Source organism: Asterias amurensis, chromosome 6, assembly GCF_032118995.1.
Source record: "Asterias amurensis chromosome 6, ASM3211899v1".
Lineage (NCBI taxonomy): Eukaryota > Metazoa > Echinodermata > Asteroidea > Forcipulatida > Asteriidae > Asterias > Asterias amurensis.
In genome coordinates, this window is record NC_092653.1 from 14051097 (window position 1) to 14077767 (window position 26671).

At 38.8% G+C, this 26671-nt stretch overlaps 2 protein-coding genes across 2 annotated transcripts; one reads left to right on the forward strand and one right to left on the reverse strand.

The window, feature by feature from the left end:
• On the reverse strand, positions 1-8969 carry LOC139938582 (ficolin-2-like). The gene is made up of 5 exons (XM_071934164.1): positions 8545-8969; positions 5504-5633; positions 4185-4360; positions 2515-2702; positions 1-1659 (listed from the first exon to the last, which is right to left on the reverse strand). Exons 1-5 carry the CDS (start codon positions 8881-8883, stop codon positions 1377-1379), a joined length of 1116 nt encoding a protein of 371 aa, XP_071790265.1. The 5' UTR covers positions 8884-8969; the 3' UTR covers positions 1-1376.
• A 1745-nt stretch (positions 8970-10714) lies between these two features.
• On the forward strand, positions 10715-26671 carry LOC139938230 (uncharacterized). Its single transcript, XM_071933639.1, has 7 exons — positions 10715-10760; positions 18243-18491; positions 19130-19222; positions 21050-21145; positions 24199-24332; positions 25783-26050; positions 26439-26671. The coding sequence occupies exons 1-7, from the start codon at positions 10715-10717 to the stop codon at positions 26669-26671; spliced, it is 1119 nt and encodes a 372-aa protein (XP_071789740.1).

The window sequence follows — 26671 nt, forward strand, 5'->3', positions numbered from 1 at the left end:
TTTACAGTAAAAATGTTGCTTTGGGACAATTCTTGTTCGCAAACAATTTATTAAGGAATTATTACTGCACATAAAGGGCACAGTTGTGGTAAGCATTAGTTTCTAGTCAAGCGAATTCTGACAAAAAAGAATGACTGCAAAACGACATTTATTACTTTCTATAAATATGAGATTCTGCTCTATAATTAAAAGCTTAAAAACACAAAGTTGTAATATTTACACTAAAGAGAGAGATTGTGGAAGAACATAGCCAACTGACATCTAACCAACTAAACAACTGACATCTTTGTACGCAACCACATTACCTTGTAGTGAAATAATTCTGCATAATCGTATGCTGTTGTAGGTTTTTAACCAAACGTTTGTATTAACATTAATTGTCAAGAGTGATTACAGGAGAAACGCATACTACGTACGTACTCCCTTTCAATGCACATGTTTTTAATTCACTATCTAATATAATTTAATTTATTTTGTATAATGAGGTGTGTAATACTCACTACTTTTATTTTATTTTCCTTAAATTACAATCCGTCACAGCACTTCACACAAAACTACTTTCAGAATAAGGTATACAACTCTCACACATTATCTTCTTCTTCACTGATTTATGTACAACGCGTTGTAGTAGTTGTATTTCTTGTTTACTTATTCACCGCTATTTAAGTACAACGCGTTCTATAGTAGTTGTATATATTGTTTACTTATTCACCGCTATTTAAGTACAACGCGTTCCAGTAGTTGTATTTCTTATTTACTCTTTCACCGCTAATTAAGTACAACGCGTTCTAGTAGTTGTATTGCCTGTTTACTTATTCACCGCTATTTCGTACAACGCGTTGTAGTAGTTGTATTTCTTGTTTACTTATTCACCGCTATTTAAGTAAAACGCGTTCTAGTAGTTGTATATATTGTTTACTTATTCACCGCTATTTAAGTACAACGCATTCTACTAGTTGTATTTCTTGTTTACTTGATCACCGCTATTTATACCTGCCAGAAGGTATCTACTACCGGAAGGTATCTGCTTCTGCACTGACATAAAACTATTTTGTTCGTGTGACAGTACGTTTAGTTCAAGTTACCTATTCACCGCTATATCAATTCAGTAAAGGAGAATGTACGATAAAGTGTACATTTGTGAGTACGAGCCGAAGGAACGGATCTACACTAATGAAATGATTGTATACATTGTACTAACTGGTTCTGAACAGCAAATAGCTGTCTATATCCTTGCAGATAAATACAGTGGCCCATTATGGGGGAATGCAGAGCGCAACAGCAAAGCACTAGTTTTCTGACGATAATTAAGAGGCAACGAAGGCGCCTTTTGCATGGGATTGGGACTTGAGTCAAACCTAGAATTTTCAGGCACACTATCGCACTTTCAAGTAGGTCTGCATGAGGCAGTAGTTATGCCCGTGCAACGAGTACCACACCGCAGACACGGCGGTTTCCCCAGTCGAGCCCCCAACGACGTACTTGCCGTTGAGGTTAGAATTATGGCACGAGTTGTACCACCAGGCTCCGTGGTAGGTCGATGCACAGTTACTTCCCGAGTTGTCCCCGTCGTAGTCGTACGTTGAAAACATGTTGTTGTGATGATAACTGAGGGAGTCTCCGGCGTTTCCACTGTAACTCCAGAAGAATCCACGGTACCTGTGTAAGAAGAAAAAAAAGACAATTACTGAAGATATAACATCAAACAGCAATGAAAACCCCCATACTGTTAACTTGTTTCATGACGTGAATTTGGTTCACATACGCTCTCACATGGCGAATTAGAAGAGTGATAACAATCGATTTCGTGCACGTTCGTATGTTCTTATTTCGATTTGTGCAATGTAAATAAGCCGCATACGTGGTGTTTTTCAAGGGTCTCCAAATACTATTTCCTTGTTGCCTTGATAGCGTTTCAGACGTTACTTTTTCTCTTGATGAGTGGTAGGCTACTGGTGTCAACTAATTAAGAAAGTACTGTTCACTTACATCTTGTGATTACGTTCACCCGGCCCACGTTTCACGCTCTAGATCGCTGGTCCCGGTGATTAGGTGCATCTTGCTTTTGCATGGAGGTTAAAATGCCTTCATGTTGGAAGTTATGTAATAGCCTAGTATTTAAGGCACATTCAACGTTGACTCGTGGTCTGTCTCCTTCAGGTGCGCCACCGAGTCGACGGTGCATTATCCGTTTAGTATTCATCAAATGTATTTTCTAGTATCTCCTTTGAGATGTGTTCAAATAAAACAACCTTTGGTGTGTATTATACGCTTCAAGAAGAAGGAAGTTCACTTGTTGGGTTTCGATCCCTTGGGCGGCAATGGCTAAGGCCGTATCCGAATTGACGGCTATGGCTACGGCTACGGCTGTTGCTAAGTGTGTTGCTAGGAACGTCCTATACTTCAACGCATGATGACGCGGAAATCTAGCCGTAGCCATAGCTGTAGCTGTAGCCGCTAATTCTGACACGGCCTAAGATGACCAACCCGTCCATAACAAAATGTTAAACTTACCTATCATTCGAATTGTGTACGTAGAACGCGTACTGTGCATAGTACGCCCCATTTGACCAGTCAGTGAGATCTACACGCAGAGTCCTCGTGGTGTAGGCGATCCGATATAACTTCTCCAAGCCTAACCAATACTCGCCGCTGAGGGAGCCAAACCCGTTGACGTAGTCGCTCCATCCACGGTAGAATTCCTGTATAATAATAGAGATTAACAATACGGTTGTAGCTTCCTGTTATATAGTCGTGTTAAGTTCCCTGTGCCACAACAGCCATGGGAAACCACTTTGCATTTAAATAAAAAAGGGGAGACTGATTATCTACTTTTCAAGCTCACCATCAGGCTTCGTGAAATTTGGCCTTGGTGGTAAGCAGCGCCAGTGCCCTAGCAAAATTTGTCGCTGGATATCCTGTCCCCTATTTGGAAAACAAAACATGGGCTGAAGGAGTTGGATACAAAAGAGGGCGCTATAGTTCGCGCCGTATGCCAGAGCCGTATATTGGGAGAGTTGCGACAACTTGCGATTAGAAGCCATTTTGTTCCTCAAGAAACGCATGGGCGAACACGGGGTGCCAGACTAGTCTGCCCATTGGGTTGTGCTGCGTTTGGAGACAACATGGCGCCCAGCAACCACGTGATCAAAGAAAAGTGGTCCCTCCATGTCGCAACTCTCTCAATACACAGCTCTGCCGTATGCAGAGCCGTGTATTGGGAGAGTTACGACATCTTGCGATTAGAAACCATTTTGTTCCCCAAGACACGCATGGACGAACACAGGGTGCCAGACTAGTCTGCCCATTGGGTCGTGCTGCATTTGGAGACAAAATGGCGTCCAGCAACCACGTGACCCCCAAAAACTGGTCCCTCCATGTCGCAACTCTCTCAATACACAGCTCTGGCCGTATGGGGATATAGACCCTTTTCGAAACCACGGCTTCGGCTTGGGATTCGACTCAGGCTAGCTTAGCCCCGCAGTTCTTTTTTACAACATTGCGTGTGCTTTGCGTGTACGTGCTCACAGGGTTTCAGACGAAAGAACGGAGCCTGAAGCTGAATCCAAAGCCGAAGCAGTGGTTTCGAAAAAAGGGCCATAGTCTCTGGAGCTGGTTGATCAAACTCCCCTTCCACATCCGAACTAGGGCAATTTGTTAGGTGGGGGCACATGGGGAAATCAAAACGATCACAATTAGTGGACAGATGTGAAAGTTGCTACACTATTAACCAACTAGCAAAGCATTCATCAGTTATACTGCAAATTACATTTGATTTTTTTAAAAATAAGAACATTGCTAGTGTCATGGTTACCAACACAATTTCCATCAAAGTGTGTAACAATTTTACTTATTTTGCCTAAAATAATTTACACAGATGTTATTCGAGATGCTAATTTTGAATATCTCGTAAATTTTTGCAAAAATAATAACACAGGTGCTATTCGAGATGCTAATCAGTTGAATATCTCGTCAATATATAGAATAAATATGTATATATTTATATGACACCACCCATGGTTTCACTTGGGAGACTTTTGAATGCTTTGTGGCAGTAGACTTACTGTGTAAATTTACATCGTCTAGTCCGGAGGCATGTGCACAGAACCGAGAACAGAAAGTCTGCTGCAACCTAGCGTCTGAAAATATCTCCTAATTTAAATACCAGTTTCAAGTTTACGTACCTCTGAGCCGTCATATCGACGCTGGAACACCGCCCAGCCTCCCCCGTCAGTGTCCATGTCGCAGTAGACATCGAAGGCTGCACCACTATCTGGTTTAATCTGCAGCACGCCACTTACAGTATGGCCGTTGTCTTTGTACACCAAGCATGATGAAGCAACTCCGTCATAGGACGTGGCTACCAAGCAGATAGAAGTGATTACAGAAGAAAGATGTCAGTACATTGTCTATTTGATAGAGTATAAACAACTTTACATGACGCCGTTCATAAATGAACAGGGGTCAATTTCAGAAAGAGTTAGGCCTAGTCCTAAAACTTAGGACTAGTCCTAGGAGATATACAAATTGCATGGATAGTCCTAAGTTAGGACGAGTAACTGGTCCTAACTCGAAATAAGACTAGTCCTAACTCTTTGTGAAATCCACCCCTGGCTTACTTTATGACATTTTTGTGTGATACATTCAGCTCCATGGGCTGACTTAGCCCTGCAACTTCACCCAAAACGAGCAATCCAAATAAACAACGGGACACTGCTTACAGCCATTGTACAAGTATACAGAAGAAGCCCTCTGTAAGCCAAAAGATTCATTTCATACAGTAGTGGTTATTGAAACACAAGGCTTTAGACAGCTGACGTTCAAATCCTCTGGGAGTTCCGGGATAGCTGGTTAGTGAGGGATGTTTTAGTGAAAAAAACACACACAAAAAACGCACGAAAAAAACAACCGAATGGTAAAAATACAGCTGGCATGCTATTTACAATGGTGTAGGTTGGGATCTTAAAAGTGGTCAGACTTTTAAAGAAAGCAAAATCTGCGGAGTACTGAGAGTTTAGTTATAAACATACACCCCATAAGTCAGCCATGTCATCATGCAAGGTTAACATGCAGAGTTATAGCAGACAGTGATAACATGAACTCAATACAGATTCGAGATGGGTTGATAATGTTGCCAGCCTGTATATGTTCTAGCCTGTATGCGTTGTTTTTGAAAGGGCAAGGGCACAAAGGCATTTTCTCCTTGGTAAAGGGCACCCTATGAGGATATTTTAATCTTCTACTGGACCATTTCAAGGGCACCAAGGAAATGACATGGGGGGGGGGGGGCATGGAGGCAATTGCCTTTCCTTGGTGCACAGGGGAAGAAAAAAACACTCATGTTTTTTGTTCTCAAGACAATCAGTATTATCATAATTCTCGATCTTTAAGGACATCATACTTCGAAACATATTTCAAAAGACATAATATTTCCATCTTCATAATGAGTTTCCCTTTTGACTTTGTAAATGACCCATGAGTTTCATGAACATGCAGTACTCACAGAGTGTGCACTGTTCACCATAGAACCCGGTTGTGCATTCACATCGGAACCAGGGTGGATGACAAAACTCCGTACACGACCCCGAGTTGAAACAAACGTCTGTGTCCGAACAGGAATACGTCCGACTATTCTGTTGAGGAAACCAATTCAAGTGTCAAAATTACACATGGGCAACCGTAAAGAACATTTTGAGTAGTTCTCGTATCGAACGAATTTTAACTTTAACCGTTGTGGTCTTGATGAAATGGCGGTATATAAATTATATTGGACACTATTGGTAATTGTCAAAGACTAGTTTTCACAGTTGGTGTATCTCAACATATGTTAAAATAACAAATCTGTGAAAATTTGAGCTCAATTAGTCGTCGAAGTTGCGAGATAATAATGAAAGAAAAAACGCCCTTGTCACACGAAGTTGTGTGCTTACAGATGCTTGATTTCGAAACCTAAAATTCTAAATATGAGGTCTCAAAATCAAATTCGTGGAAAATTACTTTTTTCTCTAAAACTACATTACTTCAGATGGAGCCGTTTCTCACAATGTTTTATACCATCAACCTCTCCCCATTACTTGTTTCCAAGTAAGGTTTTATGTTAATAAATATTTAAATAAATAAATATAATATAATATATAAATAAAAAATCAAAGCAATCCATGTCTCCTAAACAATTCCTGAAAAATTGTAATAGCTTTTGCAAACTGATTGTGGTAAAAATGCAAACAAATGCCTTGTTAGTGGCCTGATGTTTCGACCCTAGAAGAGGTTGTGAGCTGTCGACCCATGCCCCCAGCCTCCCCCACCCCGAAATGCCACGGTGTTCATATCGGGACTTACCGGTGAGCGTATGTCATTCTCGTGGCTGCCGAAATCATACCCTAATGATATTATCAGAATAACTGAAAAAGAACCCTACTCCTATAGCTGCGTTTTAAACTTTGTATTTCTTACAATTCAATAACACTGATGAGTGCATCTCGAACAAATCCAGGCCCCCTTCTGGGCATTTTTAGCACCCATCAACAATAAACACTAACGGTGAATATGACAAAGGTGAGTTGAGCATGATCGATAAAGGCATGTGCAGTTAGTCTTAAGTAATGTATTAATACTATTATGTAACTAAGTTGGGCATTATAATACAATACAATGTATATTATGAGTGTTTTACTTATCAGGTTGGTCTGCAACCAAAATGCAGGCTAGGCCCATGTCTTACAGTACCAGGGGTCGATTTCACAAAGAGTTAGGTAACTTAGGACTAGTCCTAGGAGATATACAACGTGCATGGATAGTCCTAATAGGACAAGTAACTGGTCCTAGCTCGAGATAAGACTAGTCCTAACTCTTTGTGAAGTCCACCCCTGAGCATGCACTCATGAATACATTTGGTAATTACTCAAAATAATTATTAGCATAAAACCTTATACTTGGTAACGATTAATGGGGAGAGTTTGGTAGTATAAAACATTGTGAGAAACGGCTCAATCTGAAGTGGAGTAGTTTTCGGGAAAGAAGTAATTTTCCACGAATTTGATTTCGAGACCTCAAGTTTAGAATTTGAGGTCCCGAAATCAAGCATCTGAAAGCACACAACTTCGTGTGACAAGGTTTTTGTCTTTTTCTTTCATAGTTCTCGCAACTCCGACGACCAATCGAGCTCAAATTTTCACAGGTTTGTTATTCTATGCATATGTTGAGATACAGCAAGTGAGAAGACTGGTCTTTGACAATTACCAATAGTGTCCACTGGCTTTAATTGTCAAAGACTATAATTCTCACTTGGTGTATCCCATACAGCATAAGCATAAAATAACAAACCTGTGACATTTGTGGCTTAATTGGGCATCGAATTTGCAAGAGAATAATGAAAGAAAAAAACACCCTTGCTGCATTACTTTGTGCGCTTTCCGATGCACACTAAAAGGCTTCAGCTGAAATATTTCATAATTTCAGTTAGAAATTACCTCTTTCTATAAAACTTCTATACTTCAGGGAGCCGTTTCTCACAAGTTTTATACCATCAAAAGCTTTCATGTGCCCGTATTTAAGTACATTTGTATGCTAACAATTATTTTGAGTAATTGCCAATAGTGTTCAGTGCCTTTAAACTGCTGCTGGAGATGGAGAACAATGCAGTAGGATCATGTTACAAATAGAGGTTTATTTAGTTTGTAGAGTGTTTCCTTCCAAGCCTATAGTCATCAGGTGATCTATGTAAATTGACTTTCTCCATACATTTGGAGTTTATAATGTGCTTATTTTACCTAATTCTTGTAATTAATAGTGTACAATTTCTTGTTAAAGACACTGGACATTATTGGTAATTGTCAAAGACTAGCCTTCACAGTTGGTGTATCTCAACATATGCATAAAATAACAAACCTGTGAAAATTTGAGCTCAATATTGGTCATCGAAATTGTGAGATAATAATGAAAGAAAAAACACCCTTGTCACACGAAGTTGTGTGCTTTCAGATGCTTGATGTCGAGACTTCAAATTCTAAATCTGAGGTCTCAAAATCAAATTCGTGGAAAATTACATTGTTTCTCACAGTGTTTTATATTATCAACAGCTCCCCATTACTCGTAATCAAGAGAGGTTTTATGATAATAAATATTTTGAGTAATTATCAATAGTGTCAACTGCCTTTAAGTTAACCTCTTCACAGTTTTTCAGCTTGTTTTTCTTTCTGCGTATTATATAATGGTAGTAACCCAGGAATTTGTATTTCTGAACAGCAGTGTACCGGTTAATTGGCCTACCACATTGGTCAGTTTAGGATTGGGCTATTGTACACAATTGTTGTTATAAAAAAATACAGCATATATATTTAACAATATAATAATAACAATAATATATATACCGTACTTGATACTATATGATGCTAGTGTCATAGAAGACTATTTAGTAAAACCAGGGCAACAGCACCATTTACAAAAAGGCAATAATAAAATAAATACGACAAAGGTAAAACAAACGGCATTTAACAAGCTTCAGAATGAGGGTATAACTACTTCGAGTTGAATAAAAACAAATACCTGCCAATGAGCACTTGAAGGTGGGTCGAAATAGTCAAAGTCGTTATCATCCACAAGGTCACTTGAATGTGTCGATCTGGTAGCCCCATTGACCTGGCATATACCGAGCTTGTCGGCGAAGTTGATCGACTCACACTCACTTCCCTGCTTCAGACAGAAACTCAGGCATTCCACTTTGGAACGTACTCCAGTCACGTTCCGAACAAGGTGCCCGGCCAGACGCTTCCCTTTGTCGGCCGTGTCCCGAGACATGTACGACCAATTGGATGTACACGACTGGCTCGACTGGTCGACAGATAGTGCGGCCGTGACAAGCAAAAACCCGACGAGTGTCGACATTGTGAAACAAAAAGTATAACTACAGTTCCCAGATACGGTTACCTCCTTTGCTTTTGCACCGTCCTTGTAAAAGTTGTCACACGAACCAAAAGAACACCTCTTGGGCAGTACAGTTTTGTCCAATCGATAGTTTTACTAAGTACGAATATTGATTATGCATACCGATATTGATTTTCTACATGTAACAGGGTGGAAATTTATTGTTCTGGGCGTGTAGGGGGATTTTTCATGAAGAAGGTACAGGAATGTTTATGGGTATTTATGTGCCCTATTAGGAAGCAAGGCCTTGAAATTGATGCGGAGTTTTTTTTTTATAGGCACTGGACTTCCTTTGGAAATTGTCAAAGACAAGTATTCTCATCTTAACATAATCAATGCATAAAATCACAAACCTCTAAAAATTTGAGCTCGATTGGTCATCAAAGCTGCAAGATAATACTAAAAGAAAACACCCTTGTTAAAAATCTTTCTGTGCTTTTCAGATGCTTAATAAAAGGCTTCAGGCTTTCAGAATTACCACACGTCCATCACGTCTTTCTACATATCTTTTATTCTATAGTCACACCCACCCAAAGAAAAAACAGCTTTACAAAGACTAGGGGAATGCTAAATATATTGTCTTGTGATGTTTTGGTTATTAAACTTCATGTTAGCACAAACTGTGGTGAGAAATACGTATATTTTGATGATTATCAAAATAATACAGAAAAAACCATAATCACTACTTCTTAATTATGACGTGAGATAATAATGCACGTTAATAGACAAAATTCCCAACAAAACATGACGCATTTTTTCAGTCATAGACATGAGTAATATTTATCACACCGCCATTTGTTGGTTTTCTGGTGTAAAATTTAAACTTTTAGAGAATTGAAATGATTTTGAGTAATTTTTAATGTTTGATTTTACCTTGAAATACGCCTGCTCAAGAATTACGTATACAATGGAATATTACCCGGTAAATCTGCTGCCACCTAGCGTGCCAAAGTCTCCAATTATCAGTAGGAATATTATCTTATACTTCGCTCAGCCCCAGCGCCTTGCCTTAACCAAAGGCGCTGGGATGGGCAAACGTATCAAGCACGCTCATATGTAAGAAAGAAAATGCTCAGTCCCATCATGCATCACACTCACACTGCACACATGACGTACTTTCCCCGAACAAGAATCTGTGCTAGCTGATTAGCCCATCCCAGCGATCCTGGATAGACCAGGGCTCAATTTCATGGCTCTGCTTATCGCCGAATTTTGCGCTTACGATCGCGATTCCCCGCTTACGTGCAAGCCTTGTAAGCGTAGAATGCCTAGTAACGTGAAGTACGCACGCGCAGAAGCCAAAATTCGCCGCTAACCTGTGAAATACGCTTGCCGTAAGCACAGAATTCCCTGCTTCCGCAAGCGCCGATTCTGTGCTTACGGTAAGCAGAGCCATGAAATTGGGCCCTGGCCGCTGAGGCCGAGCAAAATCTTATACTCTAACCTGTCTGATAAAAAATGCAGTCACCTGCCAATATTGCACTCGATGTAACGATGAATTTCCCGCACTGTTAGTAAATTTCATCCATCGCTCATGCTGCCTTTTGATTGGTCGGTGCTTCTTCAAAGGCAACGCCCAAAGTCAGCTCCTAGCAGAGATTGTACTTGAAAAGACCACGAGACTCCAGTATGCCAGATTGCTGGCTGGGAAGGAATCGTCTTTCGTGTGTCGATAAAACTGTATGAGTTCTACGCGTAGTTGTTTTTCTATGTGCTGAGTTTATTCATTGAACATTCATTGGAGGATTTGGCGTAACTTACTGGTGTCTAGGACGCCAATAGAAACGGAAAGATGCACAGCACGCAGTGGGTTAGCTTCATTATTACTGTGGTTATCGGTAAGTCAAACTTTATATATCTGTCTGCATTAATTAACATTGTGACGTTTCCGAGTCATGGTCGTTTTTACTTGGGTTTTCAGAAATTCAACTTTTTATAGCTATATCTGCTTTTTATTTAAAACCATATAGCAACAAATTGAACTCATTTAAAGGTATTCTTTTAATTAACCCTGAATAAGTAACTGGTTCCTTGTTGAATATTGCCAAACCTTTGCGTGAAAACCACAACTTTCAAATGTCAAGCCTGACAACTGTGCTAACCGTCAAACGAATTGAATTGAATTGAATTGTTGAACATATTGCCAGGCTCGTAGTTCGAAGTTGTCAGGCAACGATTAGGAAAATTGAAATAATACCTCGGGTTTTGACTGACTTTCATGATGCCTTATTACTGAACACGTCATGTCCATGAGATCTAACAAAGGTTGGTTGAAAATTCAAAGTGGCAACCCCCGAAAAGTTGCATTATTATTTTTTCGGTAAATGTCTTTTGAAACCCTCCCGAACAATATGTAAGGGAAATTTTGCATAATTTGCATAAATTAAGAACGGCCTCGTTTGCCTCAACATAATATACGCCTATACCCTGTTTCATTACATCTTTTTCGCATGTTTATAATCACTGCATATTTTCATGAAACCCCCATGACCGGGCTAGGGATTATAAAGTTTGGAACCCGGTCCAGGGGCAGTCCAATATTTAATTAATTAATAGTGCATTGTAATACGCAGTTTAAGGCAGTGGACACTATTGGTAATTACTCAAAATAGTTATTGGCATAAAACCTTGCTTGATGACGAGTAATGGGGAAAGGTTGATGGTATAAAACATTGTGAGAAACGGATCCCTCTGAAGTGCCATAGTTTTCGAGAAAGAATAATTTTCCACGAATTTGATTTGGAGACCTCAAGTTTAGAACTTGAGGTCTCGAAATCAACCATCTAAACGCACACAACTTCGTGTTGCAAGGGTTGTTTTTCTTTTATTATTATCTCACAACTTGGATGACCGATTGAGCTCAAATTTTCACAGGTTTGTTATTTTATGCATATGTTGAGATACACCAAATGTGAAGGCTAGTCTTTGACAATTACCAATAGTGTCCACTGCCTTTAAATCCTCATAAAAAAGTAAACAAATAAATAAATAAATACAATCACTGGAACCCCAATGAACGGGATAGAGATAGTAGTTTAATAATTTTTGGAACCTCCTATACATCTCATTACTTAGTGTTGCCCGGTCCAAGGCGTCAAACATAACTTAAAGGGGCAGTCAATATTGCATCAATTTTTAGTGCATTGCAATACGTAGTAAATCCTAATTAAAGAAAATAAATTAAACAATACTGGAACCCCCATGACTGGGCCGGATAGAGATAATAATGTTGTCAAGTTTCGAACATCCTCTACAACTATCAGAGCGTGTGCACACATACATTTGTGAACAGGGAGGCAGGAACGACTTGAAGTCACCTGGAAGTGTTTTTTTTTTTTCAAAATAAAGCTTTTGTCACTAATATATGTGTTTTGATGAGTTGAATGTGAATAAACAGTTAACTAAGGTTTTAAAAAATCAGTTCTTATGTTATTTACAAATTTAAGAGTAGACCCCGACCCGAGAGGGCGCTGTTCGTGACGTCAATCGAGGCAGACTTTGCCTGTAATGCGTAGTGTAAACACAATTGCAAAGTATATGTACGGACCAAGTCGTGAGTTTGTACGTTTCAAAAAAAAAAAAATTGTTTTTTCCGGCAATGCCGACCAGGTGTTTTGCTGCTGAATGCAGAAAAACACTTTTTGAAATGTACCAACTCACGACTTGGACGTACATGTACTTTGCATGTGTGTTTACTATACGCAATGCAGGCAAAGTCTGCCTTGAATGACGTCACAAAAGGGGTAGGCGGAGTCAGCCCCCCAAACAACTTTATATATTTTTTAAACATATAAATCGTGACAAACAATTACAAAAAAAAAATTGTTTTATTGTTCGTAAGCATATACTCTTATGTTTGAAAGAAAAAAAATTATATTTCCAGGTGACTTTAGCTAGACTATGCAAATTTGGCCGACAAGCCCAGTTTAGTTATTCATCTGAACTCTTCAGCAGTTGAAGAAAGCACCGCAATATGCCTCTAACTGAGTTAAAACACTGTAACAACATTGCGTCCGAGTTTAAATGTGTATATTATTAAATACAAATAAACGTACTGTGCTACTGTGGTTGAAATTCTCGTCTGCGGTGTGTGACCTTTAAAAAATAGTTCGTATATTGTTAGTTTTTAGATGAAAATAATAATCTCAGGGATTTGTACTTGGGCCCAGGACATATATTTTGCTTAATTATACCACTTTGTCCCATTTTTTTCCAATATAAGACTAAGTGCTTTTATGAAGACCCTCAGTTGCTCTTCCCCCTTCAAAACAGTCGGTATAGACAAGGTACGAATCGTAGTCAGACCGGACGGAGCCTTCATTGCATATTGTGGATCGGGTTTTAAAGGCACTGTACACTATTGGTAATTGTCAAAGACCAGCCCCTCACTTGGTGTACCTCAACATATGCATATAACAACAAACCTGTGAAAATTTGAGCTCAATCGGCCCTTTCCCCATTCATCCTGTTATTTGCATAAGTGTGCCTATATGGATACCAAAACTGATGGATATGTAATAAACAAAAGTATATAAATCAATGAGCATAACAATAAGAAAACAGACAGTTAATGATAATACATGAGCTCTAAATAGATTTAGTCTCCAGCCGTCTCGTGAATTTAAAAATTTAGATGATTTTTTTCGAATTTGGACGTGGAGCCAGTGTGGGCTTACGAAGGGCCAACAGTTCTCAGTCTGTTACAGTGGTTGTAGGATATCTTATTTTGTCCGATTCAAACCTGAAAGCTGAAAACTGTGCTGATCGAGTCTTAACAGGGCCCAATTTCATAAAGCTGCTAACAACAAACATTTGCTTAGCGTGAAATTTTTTCCAACATAAAAACAGGATTACAAACCAAATTTCCATTTGTTGCATATTGCTTGTTACTAGTCAGCTGTTGTTCGCTTATCCTGAAAATCTCGTGGAAATTTGGTTGGTTATCCTGTTTTTATCAAGCAATAAATTTCATGCTAAGCAAATTTTTGTGCTTAGCAGCTCTTTGAAATTGGACCCAGGTTTGAAAAGAGTAGTCGCCTTCTTACCCAGGCACATCATGAAGACCTTGTGACAAAAGGACAAAAAAACAGTGACTCCACTTTTAGGGGATTTCTAATGACTGGGGTTCTGTACAGTTAATGTTATTATTTTGTTTTGTTCAAAGTCTATGGAGGTCCAACTGTGCAGGAACAAAGGAATGAACTAAAAGCATGCTCCACAAGGATGCATTTTGAGTTTGTGTTCTCTATGGAGATGAACGTGGATTCAGATCTTTATAATTAAAAAGAGAATATTTTTTGATTGGGAACATTGTCAAGTTTGGGGACTTCTTACCTTGGATATTTTGATTGGATTCATGTACATTAAAATTATTAGAGCCACAAAAAAACTGCTTCAAATTTGCATATAAGCACTGAGTATACAGTGCTTTACATACATCGGTGAAAGGGTAAAACCAATAATAATAAACGTACACGTTGCAGAGTAAAATTATTATATTTGATGGTGGCAAGTTTTAAGTTCGATATTGATTCTGTTTGCTTTTCTTCAAACGAGCATGAAGTATGAAGAAACATATGACGTCAACATAACTGCCGTCGACATGTCATTTAAACCAAATCAAGCAGTCTCTCTAACAATGGTCTCCAAATATTGATCACAATTGATAGCGAATAAAATAAAACGCCAAATATAAATATGAAGGAAGAGAGTGTGCATCAAAGTGAAAATAACATGTATAATTGTAAAGAATACTGCCGACAGGCTTCGATCCGTTACATAGTTACGTTGGTGTTTACCAGGGGCGGAACCCTAATATTTATAAGAGGGGGGCGGGACGACACAACTTTGAGTCTCAGGGGGTGCACCCCACTTGAAAGGAGAAAACAGAGCGTAAGCATCTTTAATCTTTTGTATGTCTTTAAAATATTCTCTTCAAGACGTATTTGAGAGACAAAAAAAAAAGGGGGTATCCAGTGTGACAAATATTGCCCATTTTGTGGTATGAGGGTTGTTGACTTTCAACATGACCAGGCCTAAACATCATTAAAGACACTGGACACCTTTGGTTATGGTCAAAGACCAGTATTATTACTTGCTGTATCTTAACATAAAGCATAACATGAACATACTGTGGAAAATTGGACTCAAATAGTCACCGGAGTGCCCTTTTTTGTGACAAAATTTGACTACACAGCATTAAAGCACTGGACGCCTTTGGTAAATTGTAAAGATCATTATCCTCACTTGGTGTATTCCAACATTATGCACAATGAATGTGTGAAAATTTGGACTCATTTGGTCATCGGAGCTGCTAGAGAATAAGGAAAGAAAACAGCCTTGTTACACAGATTCAATTTATACATGTTGCAGGGTAAAATTATTTCTGCATGATGGCACGTTTGTAGTTCATTATTGATTATGTGGTGGGTTTTCCTTTAAAATTAGCACAACGTATGTAGAGACCAAATTACTTCAATATCTACTGGCGGCGTGTCATTTAAACTCAACCAAGCGATCTTGCCTCAAAATATTGATCAGAACAAAAAAATGGCAAATATAAATATGATAGAAGAGAGTGTGCATCAAGGTGAAACTAACATGCAGAATTGTAAATAATATACCGCCGAAGGCCTTTGGTTCCTGATCTACGTTGGTGTTTACCAGGGGCACCATGGTATTATTAAAGGGGGCGGGTTGGGGCGACACAGCTTTGAATCTTAGGGATGCACCTCACTAATATTTTGTAGGCCCTAGAAATACTCAGTTCTGGACAGATTTGAGAAAAGGGATACAGCATACAAAATTGGTTTCAATTCAGACCCACCCAGAACTCATTAAGAGACAGTCATTACATGGTGTTACAGCAAACCTTTCCATATCGTTTTGCCACAATGCAAAGTTTCAAATCCTTCTTAACAATAATACTCGTTGGTTAAAAAAAATATATATCACAATCTGTGTGTGTTTTAGTTAAACCACCATAGGCTATTTAAAACACGTTGTTTTATTATGACAATTTGTCCTCATTCCGATCGGATAGAAGCTGTAGTATACAACGTTTGGGTGGGAAAGCGAAGGAAATGTTACAAGAAAGACCAACAGTTTTTGGAACGAAATCAGAAAGTTCTGTCTTCGTTTTGGTTTGTTGTCAAAGCGGATCAACGGATGTTTCAGAGACGTAACATCGTTACAGCGCTGCACGAATTTTCAAAATATTTCCAGGGAAGTTTTCCTCTATGGCCAACTTCAAACCTCGTTCGTTGCATGCAAAACTGTGATCATTGTCACTCTTACCATTGTTATACAAAGCCTTACTTAAAGCTGCCCTACTTTCGTTGATATTATTTAATGAGAAAAATAAGGGACGCCAGTATGAGTCAAGGTCTAATTTATAGTATTTCCTTGTTTTTGTATGCTACCTTATTAAAAAAAGTGTACCCCTTTAGTGAATAATGACTACCCTTTACTTAAACAAAAGAGTTACTTTCGGCCAAAATGCTAAGCAAGGATGGGTAAAAATTAATAACAACTCGTATCCTATTACATGGTCTGAACGGTCTGATCGGCGTAGTGGTGGAATCTTTCTTTGGGGCACTACCGTAATTTCCTGTGGATAAGACTTCATCATGAAGTCTTCATACCTGACTTCATACCTGACTTCATACCTGACTTCATACCTTCATATGTCTTTGTCTCCTTAATCTTGTCATGAATTCATTATGGTTGTATTTTTTTGAAGTTTTAAACATCTCTGACATCGAAAAAAAGAGACCCTATTTTGACCTTCGAATCGGGGTAAAAATCGCGAACATTTACGTAAATATTCACGTAAATGTGTGTTATGATGTCAATTCAGGGTGAACTACGGCGTTTCAAGACACTGGACACTATTGGTAATTGTCAAACACCAGTCTTCTCACTTGGTGTATCTCAACATCTGCATAAAATAGCAAACCTGTGAAAATTTGAGCTCAATAATTGGTCGTCGGAGTTACGAGATGAAAGAAAAACACCCTTGTCACACGAAGTTGTGTGCTTTCAGATGCTTGATTTCGAGACCTCAAATTCTAAACTTGAGGTCTCGAGATCAAATTCGTGGAAAATTACTTCTTTCTCGAAAACTACGTCACTTCAGAGGGAGACGTTTCTCACAATGTGTTATACTATCAACCTCTCCCCATTACTCGTTACAAAGTGGGGTTTTATGCTGATAGTTGTTTTGAGTAATTACCAATAGTGTCCACTGCCTTTAATCATCTCTAACCAGCGAGCTTTATGTGAACTTTACCCGTCGTGGTTCTACAAAACAAAATGACAATAAAAATTACATGAAGTCAACAGTATGAATTACACGCACATATTATTACAAGGAAAACAGAAAGACTTCAATTTCCATGCTCAACTCGTCCATAAGTCGGATCAACCTGCACAGCCACATAATCCATTAAGTAGAAATAACTGGATCAGTAACTTTACTGGCATCTAAACTATGAGAGCAACTGGATTATTATTAGGCCCCATATCGAAGAAATACAGCACGAATGACCTTTGAAATAGCCAACAACTTTGATAAAGTACTCGCCGGGAACTTCTGTAACTACGGGAAAACACTACCATATCGTAACTGGTAAATAACAAACTTCCCAAGCAGGCTATGTGAGTTATTACCAAGCCCCAAACTTCTCCCAACATCCCATCTTTAGGAGATAACAAACTAAGAAAAATTCCTATTTACTTTTTTACTGCACGCTGGGGGCTGGAAGTAACTGGTTGAGGGTGACGACTTATCTGTGATTTTAGGTGATTTTGTGGATTTATTGGAGAACTTTGATGAAGAACATGGCGATTTATGAAGTGATTGGAATCATATAGAATTAGGCTGACAATAGAGGGCGCTACATCCATTTACGCAGCCACCTATCAAAAAATAGTTACGTGCATGAGATCAGATGCAGAGGAATCCAACAGCGTGAAGGGTTAGGTGCCACTCAATGATGAACAGCCTCAAATTTTGCCCTTATTCAGAAATTTCAAACACACTGTCACCATTGTTTCGTTGGATGTATTTAACCTTAAGCTTGGTCCATTAACATCGGCCCTGCCAACCAACCGGTCTTTATCACGAAATACAAATCGTGTCACACTGCTAATAAATAATTTATTAATTTATTAATTATTAATATGTCGGATACCTTGTAGATTATTGAAACAAGTGGATGTGGAATCTAACCCTGAAATTACTGTAACTCACAACACGGTTTCTTCTGTCAAATTGTGCTTATTCGAGACCCAATATATGCTATTTCTTTTTGTTCAAGCATCCTGGTATGGGTTCGCACCAGTCACAGCATTTAGTTGCAGCTTCGGGAGGGAACCGAACCCTAAGGAGAACGGCATTATACGGTGGGTCATGCCGTTAAATCATCGCCTTCGATGCCAGTGTACCAGCATCTACCCTGGGGGCATGAACACGTATACACCCGAGAGAGGGTTTGATCCGTTTTACACCGATCGCCCTCTCTTCACAGACCTCGATTTCGAAATATTCAACTACTTCGAGTGTGAAAGTGAGTAGCTTAATGCGTTTTTTGTCAAACGCATGGAAGGGTTAATGCGTTGGGTTGACCAAAGGTGCTAGACCAATGATGTATTCACAATGATCTTAAACTTTTCTTCCCCCCTTTTTTTTGGGGGGGGGGGGGGATACACCCGCACCACACCACACCCGCCGCCATAAAGCATACTACGTGTACATTTCACCACAGAAAGTTGTGCGTGATAACATAACCAACAATTTTAAATTTACCAGATTTATTGCTGCCCTTTTGTTAATTGAAAATAAATCTGAATTGTCCCAGTAAAATTTAGTATTTTTTTTTGTCAACAATTAATAAATTATGTTACTGTGGTCCTTAGAGGGGCTGTTATTGCATTGGTTTGTCCCTCTCTTGGAAATACAAATCGCATTTTTAGTTGATCCACAAATGACACCGATATTCCATATAAAGTTAACTTTCGGCAACGTCCTCAAATTGTAATGGGGGCGCACTCCTGGAGTCGCCGCTAAAGTTTGCAAAAATTAAACTCTGCCATTATGCCATTATTGAGAGGTCTACTCTACAAAACATTTCCTAAATTTAATCACTTTGTCATAAAGTGAATGTCATTTTTTTTATAGTAACAATACAGCACTTGTTACCCTTAGATTGTTCCCTGACTTGTGAAAACGGAGGAAAATTCATAGACGATCCCTGCCATTGTTCATGTGATCAAAACTGGACCGGTAAAACCTGTACTGGTAAGTAGGCCCAGCACAACTAAGCCAATGCAATTTACAAGTAAACCTGGAATGTAGAAATTCTGATTTGAAGCAAACACACTGACTAGAAGGGCTCTAGTTCCGATGGACATCACATTGATTTGTTTCCCGACACAAAAACTCCATGGCATATAATTGACCAAAGTGTGAACAGCAATGCATTTGAATCACCGCCAAATGACACGTGACTTACGCCACCATGCAATGGATTGTGTCAAATCTTACCATTAATTTTCTTTAGCAGTATAGAAATAATTACCGTTCGGGGATTGTTGTTACTGACAATAACTTCTTAAAGACACTGGACACTATTGGTAACTGTCAAAGACCAGTCTTCTCACTGTACCTCAACATATGCATAAAATAACAAACCTGTGAAAATTTAAGCTCAATTGGTCGTCGAAGTTGCGAGATAACAATGAAAACAAAAACACCTTGTCTCACGAAGTTGTGTGCTGTCAGATGCTTGATTTCGAGACCTAAAGTTCTAAATCTGAGATCTCGAAATCAAATTCGTGGAAAAAAAATCTCTCTCGAAAAATACGTCACTTCAGAGGGAGCCGTTTCTCACCAAGTTTTATACCATCAACCTCTCCCCATTACTCATTACCAAGTAAGGTTTTATGCTAATAATTATTTTGAGTAATTACCAATGGTGTCCACTGCCTTTAAAGCCTAGGCCCTTGGCAGTTAGTATTTATAAGAAGTGCGCGTAATGTTTTATTTACAATGTACGTTCGAGAGGTAATTGTTTGTACATTGTTACAGAATGTGCATTGAAGACTGACAGCTGTGCGAATGATGGCTCGCTCAATGACACAATCTGCACGTGTAATTGTACAGGGAATTGGAATGGAAACACATGTTCTCGTGAGCATAATTGTCACTCAGTTGGTAAATACTAAGGGAACAAAAGGATAGTGACGACGGAGGTTTCAAACGGCCGTTTAAGTACGAGTACTATTTTATTCCTATTCATAAATGCCTTGATACATGCGTGATAAAGTAGGAAAATCTGTAAGAACTTTTCTGTTTTCCGATGTCCTTGAGCTCTGTATGTGTGGTGTATTTATAAGACACAGTTTTCGGATATGCATCTGTGTGCGTAGTATTGCATCCTCGTATCCATGGGCTAAAATCGCGCAGCGAGATCGATCACCCGATCACAAATGCCATCCGAAAACAACCGGTTATAAACATCTCCAGCTGGTCATTATCAACCATTTAAACACCCCCCTCACGTGACGCGCTCTCCACCAATGTAAATAGCGAAACTGTCTGGGGCATTTATGAATCCTAAATTAATTATCATAATAACCTTTGGTGAGAAGCAGCGAGTTGCTGGCTATTTTGAGAAGTTTTACTTGGTTTGGTTTGGCTAATTATTCACCCAAAACAATTGAATCTGAGAAACCATGAATGCATGACTCGTATCTCTGTTTCTCAGCATGAATCGACATTGAACTGTCACGTCATTAAACTCCGGAGATTGACACACCAAAGATCCACTCACACGTGCCCGAATAGTGATTTGAATCCCGTGGCAATACACTTTCACAAACGTCAACAGAAACTTGACTGATATTTCATAATTCAATGTGTCTAACCTTATCATATCTTTTGTAACAATAATAAGTTTCATGAAAAAGCAGTACCCCACAAGACACTACAGCAATAGATATGTTTGCTGATTATCTTTACTATAGTGAACAAGGAATTACTGCAGTTGTCCAATCTCTAAACGGCTTTTATTTGGCCATGAAATGGTGCTCAATTGTTTACCGTAATATACCCTTTTTTTTTTAGAGTGTGCATTGACTGGCTGTGTGAATGGTGGTGCGATCGATGCAGCAACCTGCATGTGTTTATGTCCGAGAGAGTGGATGGGAAGTACATGTACTGGTGAGTAAAATGTCGTTCATTTACCAAGATTGCGTTCCTTACATGAAACTGGTGCATGTTACTTGTTTCGTCCTTATCGCTCAAAGTGACAAATCTTAATTTTCGAACAATTTAACATCTGTGGCTTTTAAGGATACTTTCTGCTCTTTTGCTGAAACTGAATTGTAAAAATGTACACCCTGCAGTTGTCATTTAAATACCATGGATCAAAGTGTTCACCATAAGGTGCTAAGGAAACACAAATTTCTGCGGAAAAAATTTCATTTGTGTTATTTTAGCACCTAATGATTTTAATTGTGATCGTCTCATCGGTGTCTTTATGACACAACATCCATGGTGTCAATTTAAAGGAACACGTTGCCTTGGATCGGACGAGTTGGTAAAAACAAAAGTGTTTGTAACCGTTTTGTATATAATGCATATGGTTGGAAAGATGTTTTAAAAGTAGAATACAATGATCCACACAAGTTTGCCTCGAAAATGCGTGGTTTTCCTTCTACTGTGAGAACTAACACGGTCGGCCATTTATGGGAGTCAAAATTTTGACCCCCATAAATGGCCGGCGTGTTAGTCGACGAGGTAAAAGGAAAACCACGCAATTTCGAGGCATGTTTGTGTGGATCATTGTATTCTACTTTTACAACATCTTTCTAACCATATGCATTTTATAAAAAACGGTTACAAACGCTTTTGTTTTGACCAACTCGTCCGATCCAAGGCAACGTGTTCCTTTAAGCTTTTGCAGTGATACTTATGTGAACACCATCAGTAATACTGGTATTTTTCACTTGCTAACGGCCATCGCGGCAAAGAAAATCAGTTACGGAACATTTTGAAAACAAAAACAGCGGCCGTAAAACGGTCGTCATTTGCATGAGAAAAAGGAGTTAACGAATTCTAAAACAATTTAAGCATGATCAAACTTAGTGTTGGTTAAAGGAACACGTTGCCTTGGATCGGTCGAGTTGGTCTTTAAAAAGCGTTTGTAACCGTTTGTTATGAAATGCATATAGTTAGAAAGATGTTTTAAAAGTAGAATACAATGATCCACGCAAATTTGCCTCGAAATTGCGTGGTTTTCCTTTTACTTTACAAACTAACACGGTCGACCATTTATGGGAGTCAAAAATTTGACTCCCATAAATGGCCGACCGTGTTAGTCGACGAGGTAAAAGGAAAACCACGCAATTTCGAGTGATACTTGTGTGGATCATTATATTCTACTTTTAAAATATCTATCTAACCATACGCATTTTATAACAGATGGTTTCAAACACTTTTCAAAGACCAACTCGACCGATCCAAGGCAATGTGTTCCTTTAAATAATTGGTAATTGGATCAAAATATCACAGACAACATAAACTGTATTGATATTTCACCACGAAATGTGTAAAATCTTATGATCTCTTTTGTTTACAAACATCTCCAGGGATTGTCTTTCTTAACATGGACTTAAAGCAGCCTAAATCTACCGCACGTCAAAACACGGCGTGTTAAATTTGTTTACATATCACATTTTTACACCATAACCGTTTTACCAACAAGGAATCATAATGTAAACCATATGGTGTTCAAATAAAACAAATTTCTGCAGAACAGTTCAAAGTGTAATAGGAAAATGTTGTTGTGCATTCGCTCCCAAAGGTTGGGTTTCACTCAGGCTTGCGGGATCTGGCTTTGGCTCATGTCTAAAGCCATCCATTAAAGAGTTTGGGTACTTTTTGTAAAGCACAAAACACAATATCCACATAATTATTCACAATTCAACTTACACGGTTTGAAGTAAATGGTGGTAGAAAGCTTCCATTATTACCTTTCTTGTTGAAGTGCTGTAAAGTTTTTGAGAAATGAGTAAAACAATCTCCCGAAAATAGTTTTCGTCTCAGGAGACGAAGGTTGTTTAAGCATATACATGTACAACGTATTTACCGGTACTGGTATTACAGTACCAATACTGGTAAAGTCGTTGTACATGCTTAGGATTTTCTAAACTTACTTTCGTGATATTGTTTTACTCATTTCTCAAAAACTGCAGCTCCTCAACAAGTAACATTTATTTTAAGGAAGTTTCCACCACCATTATCTTTAAAGTCACCTGGAAATAGATTTTTTTTTTCTTTCAAACATAAGAGTATATGCTTGCTTACGAACAATAAAACATTTTTTTTTAAGTAATTGTTTGTCACGATTTGTATGTTTAAAAAATATATAAAGTTGTTTGGGGGGCTGACTCCGCCTACCCCTTTTGTGACGTCAATCGAGGCAGACTTTGCCTGCAATGCGTATAGTAAACACACGTGCAAAGTACATGTACGTCCAAGTCGTGAGTTGGTACATTTCAAAAAGTGTTTTTTTTGCATTCAGCAGCAATACACCTGGTCGGCATTGCCGGAAAAAAACAATTTTTTGTTTTTTTGAAACGTACAAACTCACGACTTGGTCCGTACATGTACTTTGCAATTGTGTTTACTCTACGCATTACAGGCAAAGTCTGCCTCGATCGACGTCACGAACAGCGCCCTCTCGGGTCGGGGTCTACTCTTAAATTTGTAAATAACATAAGAACTGATTTTTTAAAACCTTAGTTAACTGTTTATTCACAATCCACTCATCAAAACACATATATTAGTGGCAAAAGCTTTATACCAAAAAAATACCACTTCCAGGTGACTTTAAACCGGGTAATTTTTGTGTGTGTAAATCTATGGACATGGTGTTTTGTGTTCTACAAAAAGTACCCCTTAGGACAACACACGCTTTATAAATATCTTACGGAGCCCAAGCAAAAGCCAACGCCCAAGCCGTTGTTTCGAAAACGGTCTTAGGGTTTCCGAGTCTGTGGAATTGGAATGCACTCCAATGATACCGAAAGGGATTTAAGAAAACAATATGTAAATGTCAAGGTGCAAAAAGTATGTAGAGTATTTTATCATATTGATTCTATGTTTTGCAGTTTGTAGGAAAGCCAGCCCGCTATTGGGATAGTGTTTTTCCACGGACCTGCCAAGGATGTTTAAAATGTTCATTCTTTAATGTTTTAATTTCATTCTAGAGCCCAGATACTACGACTGCCTAGACTACCTCCAGGCTGATTACCATGATAATGGTGTGTACACTATTTACCCGTTGAAGTATCCAGAGGGCCTCCAGGTACGCTGCGACATGGAATACTGGCCAGGATCGATTGTAAGTTTCTATTTTTATCAATGATTCTCCATTGAGCAGATTTAGTAACACATTTCACTCGCTGGGGGTTGTCAATATCTTTAGCTCAAAAGTATGCGGACTTTACAAAAAAATCTGAAAACAAACCATCTTTACTATAGTGAACATAAATTTTTTAGAAGAACATGGTGGTATTCTGTTCCTTACTGTGAAGATATGTTCCTCAACATGTCGGCGGGCCAAACGTTATTTACTGACAACATTGGATCCGCTTGCGTCAAATCCACACTCAATTAAAGCAGTGCATGTGTACTGTTAATGGGAAACTTTAGACTATCTGCCAATCACCAAGAGAGGGCGCTCTTCACCAGGTAATGTCAACAACTTAGGAATAGGAGAAGCATGAGTGACGGTCACTGACAGCAAATACCTTGTGTTTTTCGTGTTTTTGATTTTGTATTTTAGATTTAGCCAAACTGTATTTTGTTTTTCATAACACATTGCCAGCATAAACCAAACTGTTCTGGAACAGGACGTACTAGACACGAGTTCCTCAAGGATAACCAGCGGTGTGCATGAATTTTTGGGAGTGTTTCTTCTAGGGTAATTAGCAAAAATTCCAAAATGCTGACCTACCAAAAATTGAGAAGAAATCTGAAGTTTAGTTGTATGACAATGTAGCTGATTTAATTTTCAAGAGGCTGAGAGACTTCTAAATATTTTTTGAGTATTTTTGAATTTTTAGCATTTACCATTGTTTGCTGTAGGAGTTGTGCACCCTTACCTGGTAGGTCTGCTGCCCTCTAGTGGCAGAGCTTTCAAAAAGTCTCCCATTGCATTGGCTTGGCTTTACAATAAGAATAAGATTATTTATGTGTTTTATTGTACTTTCACGATTCATGCTCAAAACTGTACAATAATCGAGCGGCGTACTATAATAGGATAGGAACTCCTTGTTACCGGGTTAACGGCCATCGGCGTTAGCTCCACGGAGCGGTGCCGGTGCCACCACTAGCCGATCGGTTTTGCCGTTACACAGTAGACATCTATTTCGATGTCACCATCTTTGTTATGTTTTCTGTGTTCGATAACAGTTATGGATGTCTTTCATTGCACCAGACTATTTGCCCTTCCGGCCTCGGTTTGGTTACATTGAGTTGAATTTGAGAAAATCAAGATAGCCCCACCATGATAAAGGTCTATACTCTTTTCCACAGTCTCTCAGTTTGTAATGATTCACAGTATAATAACTATAATTTAACCACTCGATGAACTTGATCAAGACAAAGTACATGCGGATAGACGCATTGATTTTTAAAAACATCATGCTTCATTTTTGTATTCATACAGCGATCGAAATGAACACATTTCTAACCCAATTTTTTTCTCTATCAAAGTTATAACAGACCTCGGATGATTTTGTTGAAGAAGTTTTGTTAACTGTTTTTTTTTTTTTTTTTTGGTTGTGAAGGTTATCCAGAGGCGTGTAAGTGGTGTCTTGAATTTCAACCGAGGTTGGGATGAGTACAAGGATGGTTTTGGTGACATGAGTGGGAGCTTCTGGCTGGGAAATGAGAAGGTCCGTCAGTTGACTGAGGATGGCAACACCTCGTGGGAGATTCAAGTCAAGGTTTTGGCTTCGTATAGTAGCCAGGGGAGCGATAATGTTGGTTATAATTTTCGCCTCTCGGGTGAAAACTACACCATTCATGTTGCTGGTTCAATGACCTGCAGATACAGTGAGTAGGCTCTTTTTCATCTAATTACCAAGCTCGTAGATTTGTTTCCACTTAGAAGTCTCAATATTGTTTTGAGGACGCTTCCGCCAGTGACAATGCTCCCCTCTTTAATTTTTTTTTTTAATGATTTAGGAAGCAACTGAGACATTTTTAAATCACTTCTTCCAAGCATTAAAGGGTATGGGTACTTTGGTACTCATTTGTTAAAATGTACAGCGCCTCAGCAAGTAATATTTTAATGTAGGCTTTCTACTATCATTATCTTCAAACGGTGTAAGTGTAATGTAACTCTGTGGACATTGTATTTTGAGTTACAAAAAGCAAAGAAAATGTGCCAAAACCATTAAATTAACTAATGTAAAAACCCATTTTTGTTCCATTTACTCAGGTGGTGTAGTTTTATCTGCAAATGACAAGCCATTCTCAACCTACGACAGAGACAACGATGGCGACAGTGAGAGGAACTGTGCCGAGGAGTCGAATGGAGGCTGGTGGTTTGATGGTTGTGATGATGGAGAGAATAATCTTAATGCTGAGTATACAACCGATGGCGTTTTAAACGTACCCTGTTTCCCATATCAGATTGACAGAACCTGGCTTAAAATCAAACGCATGCAGTGA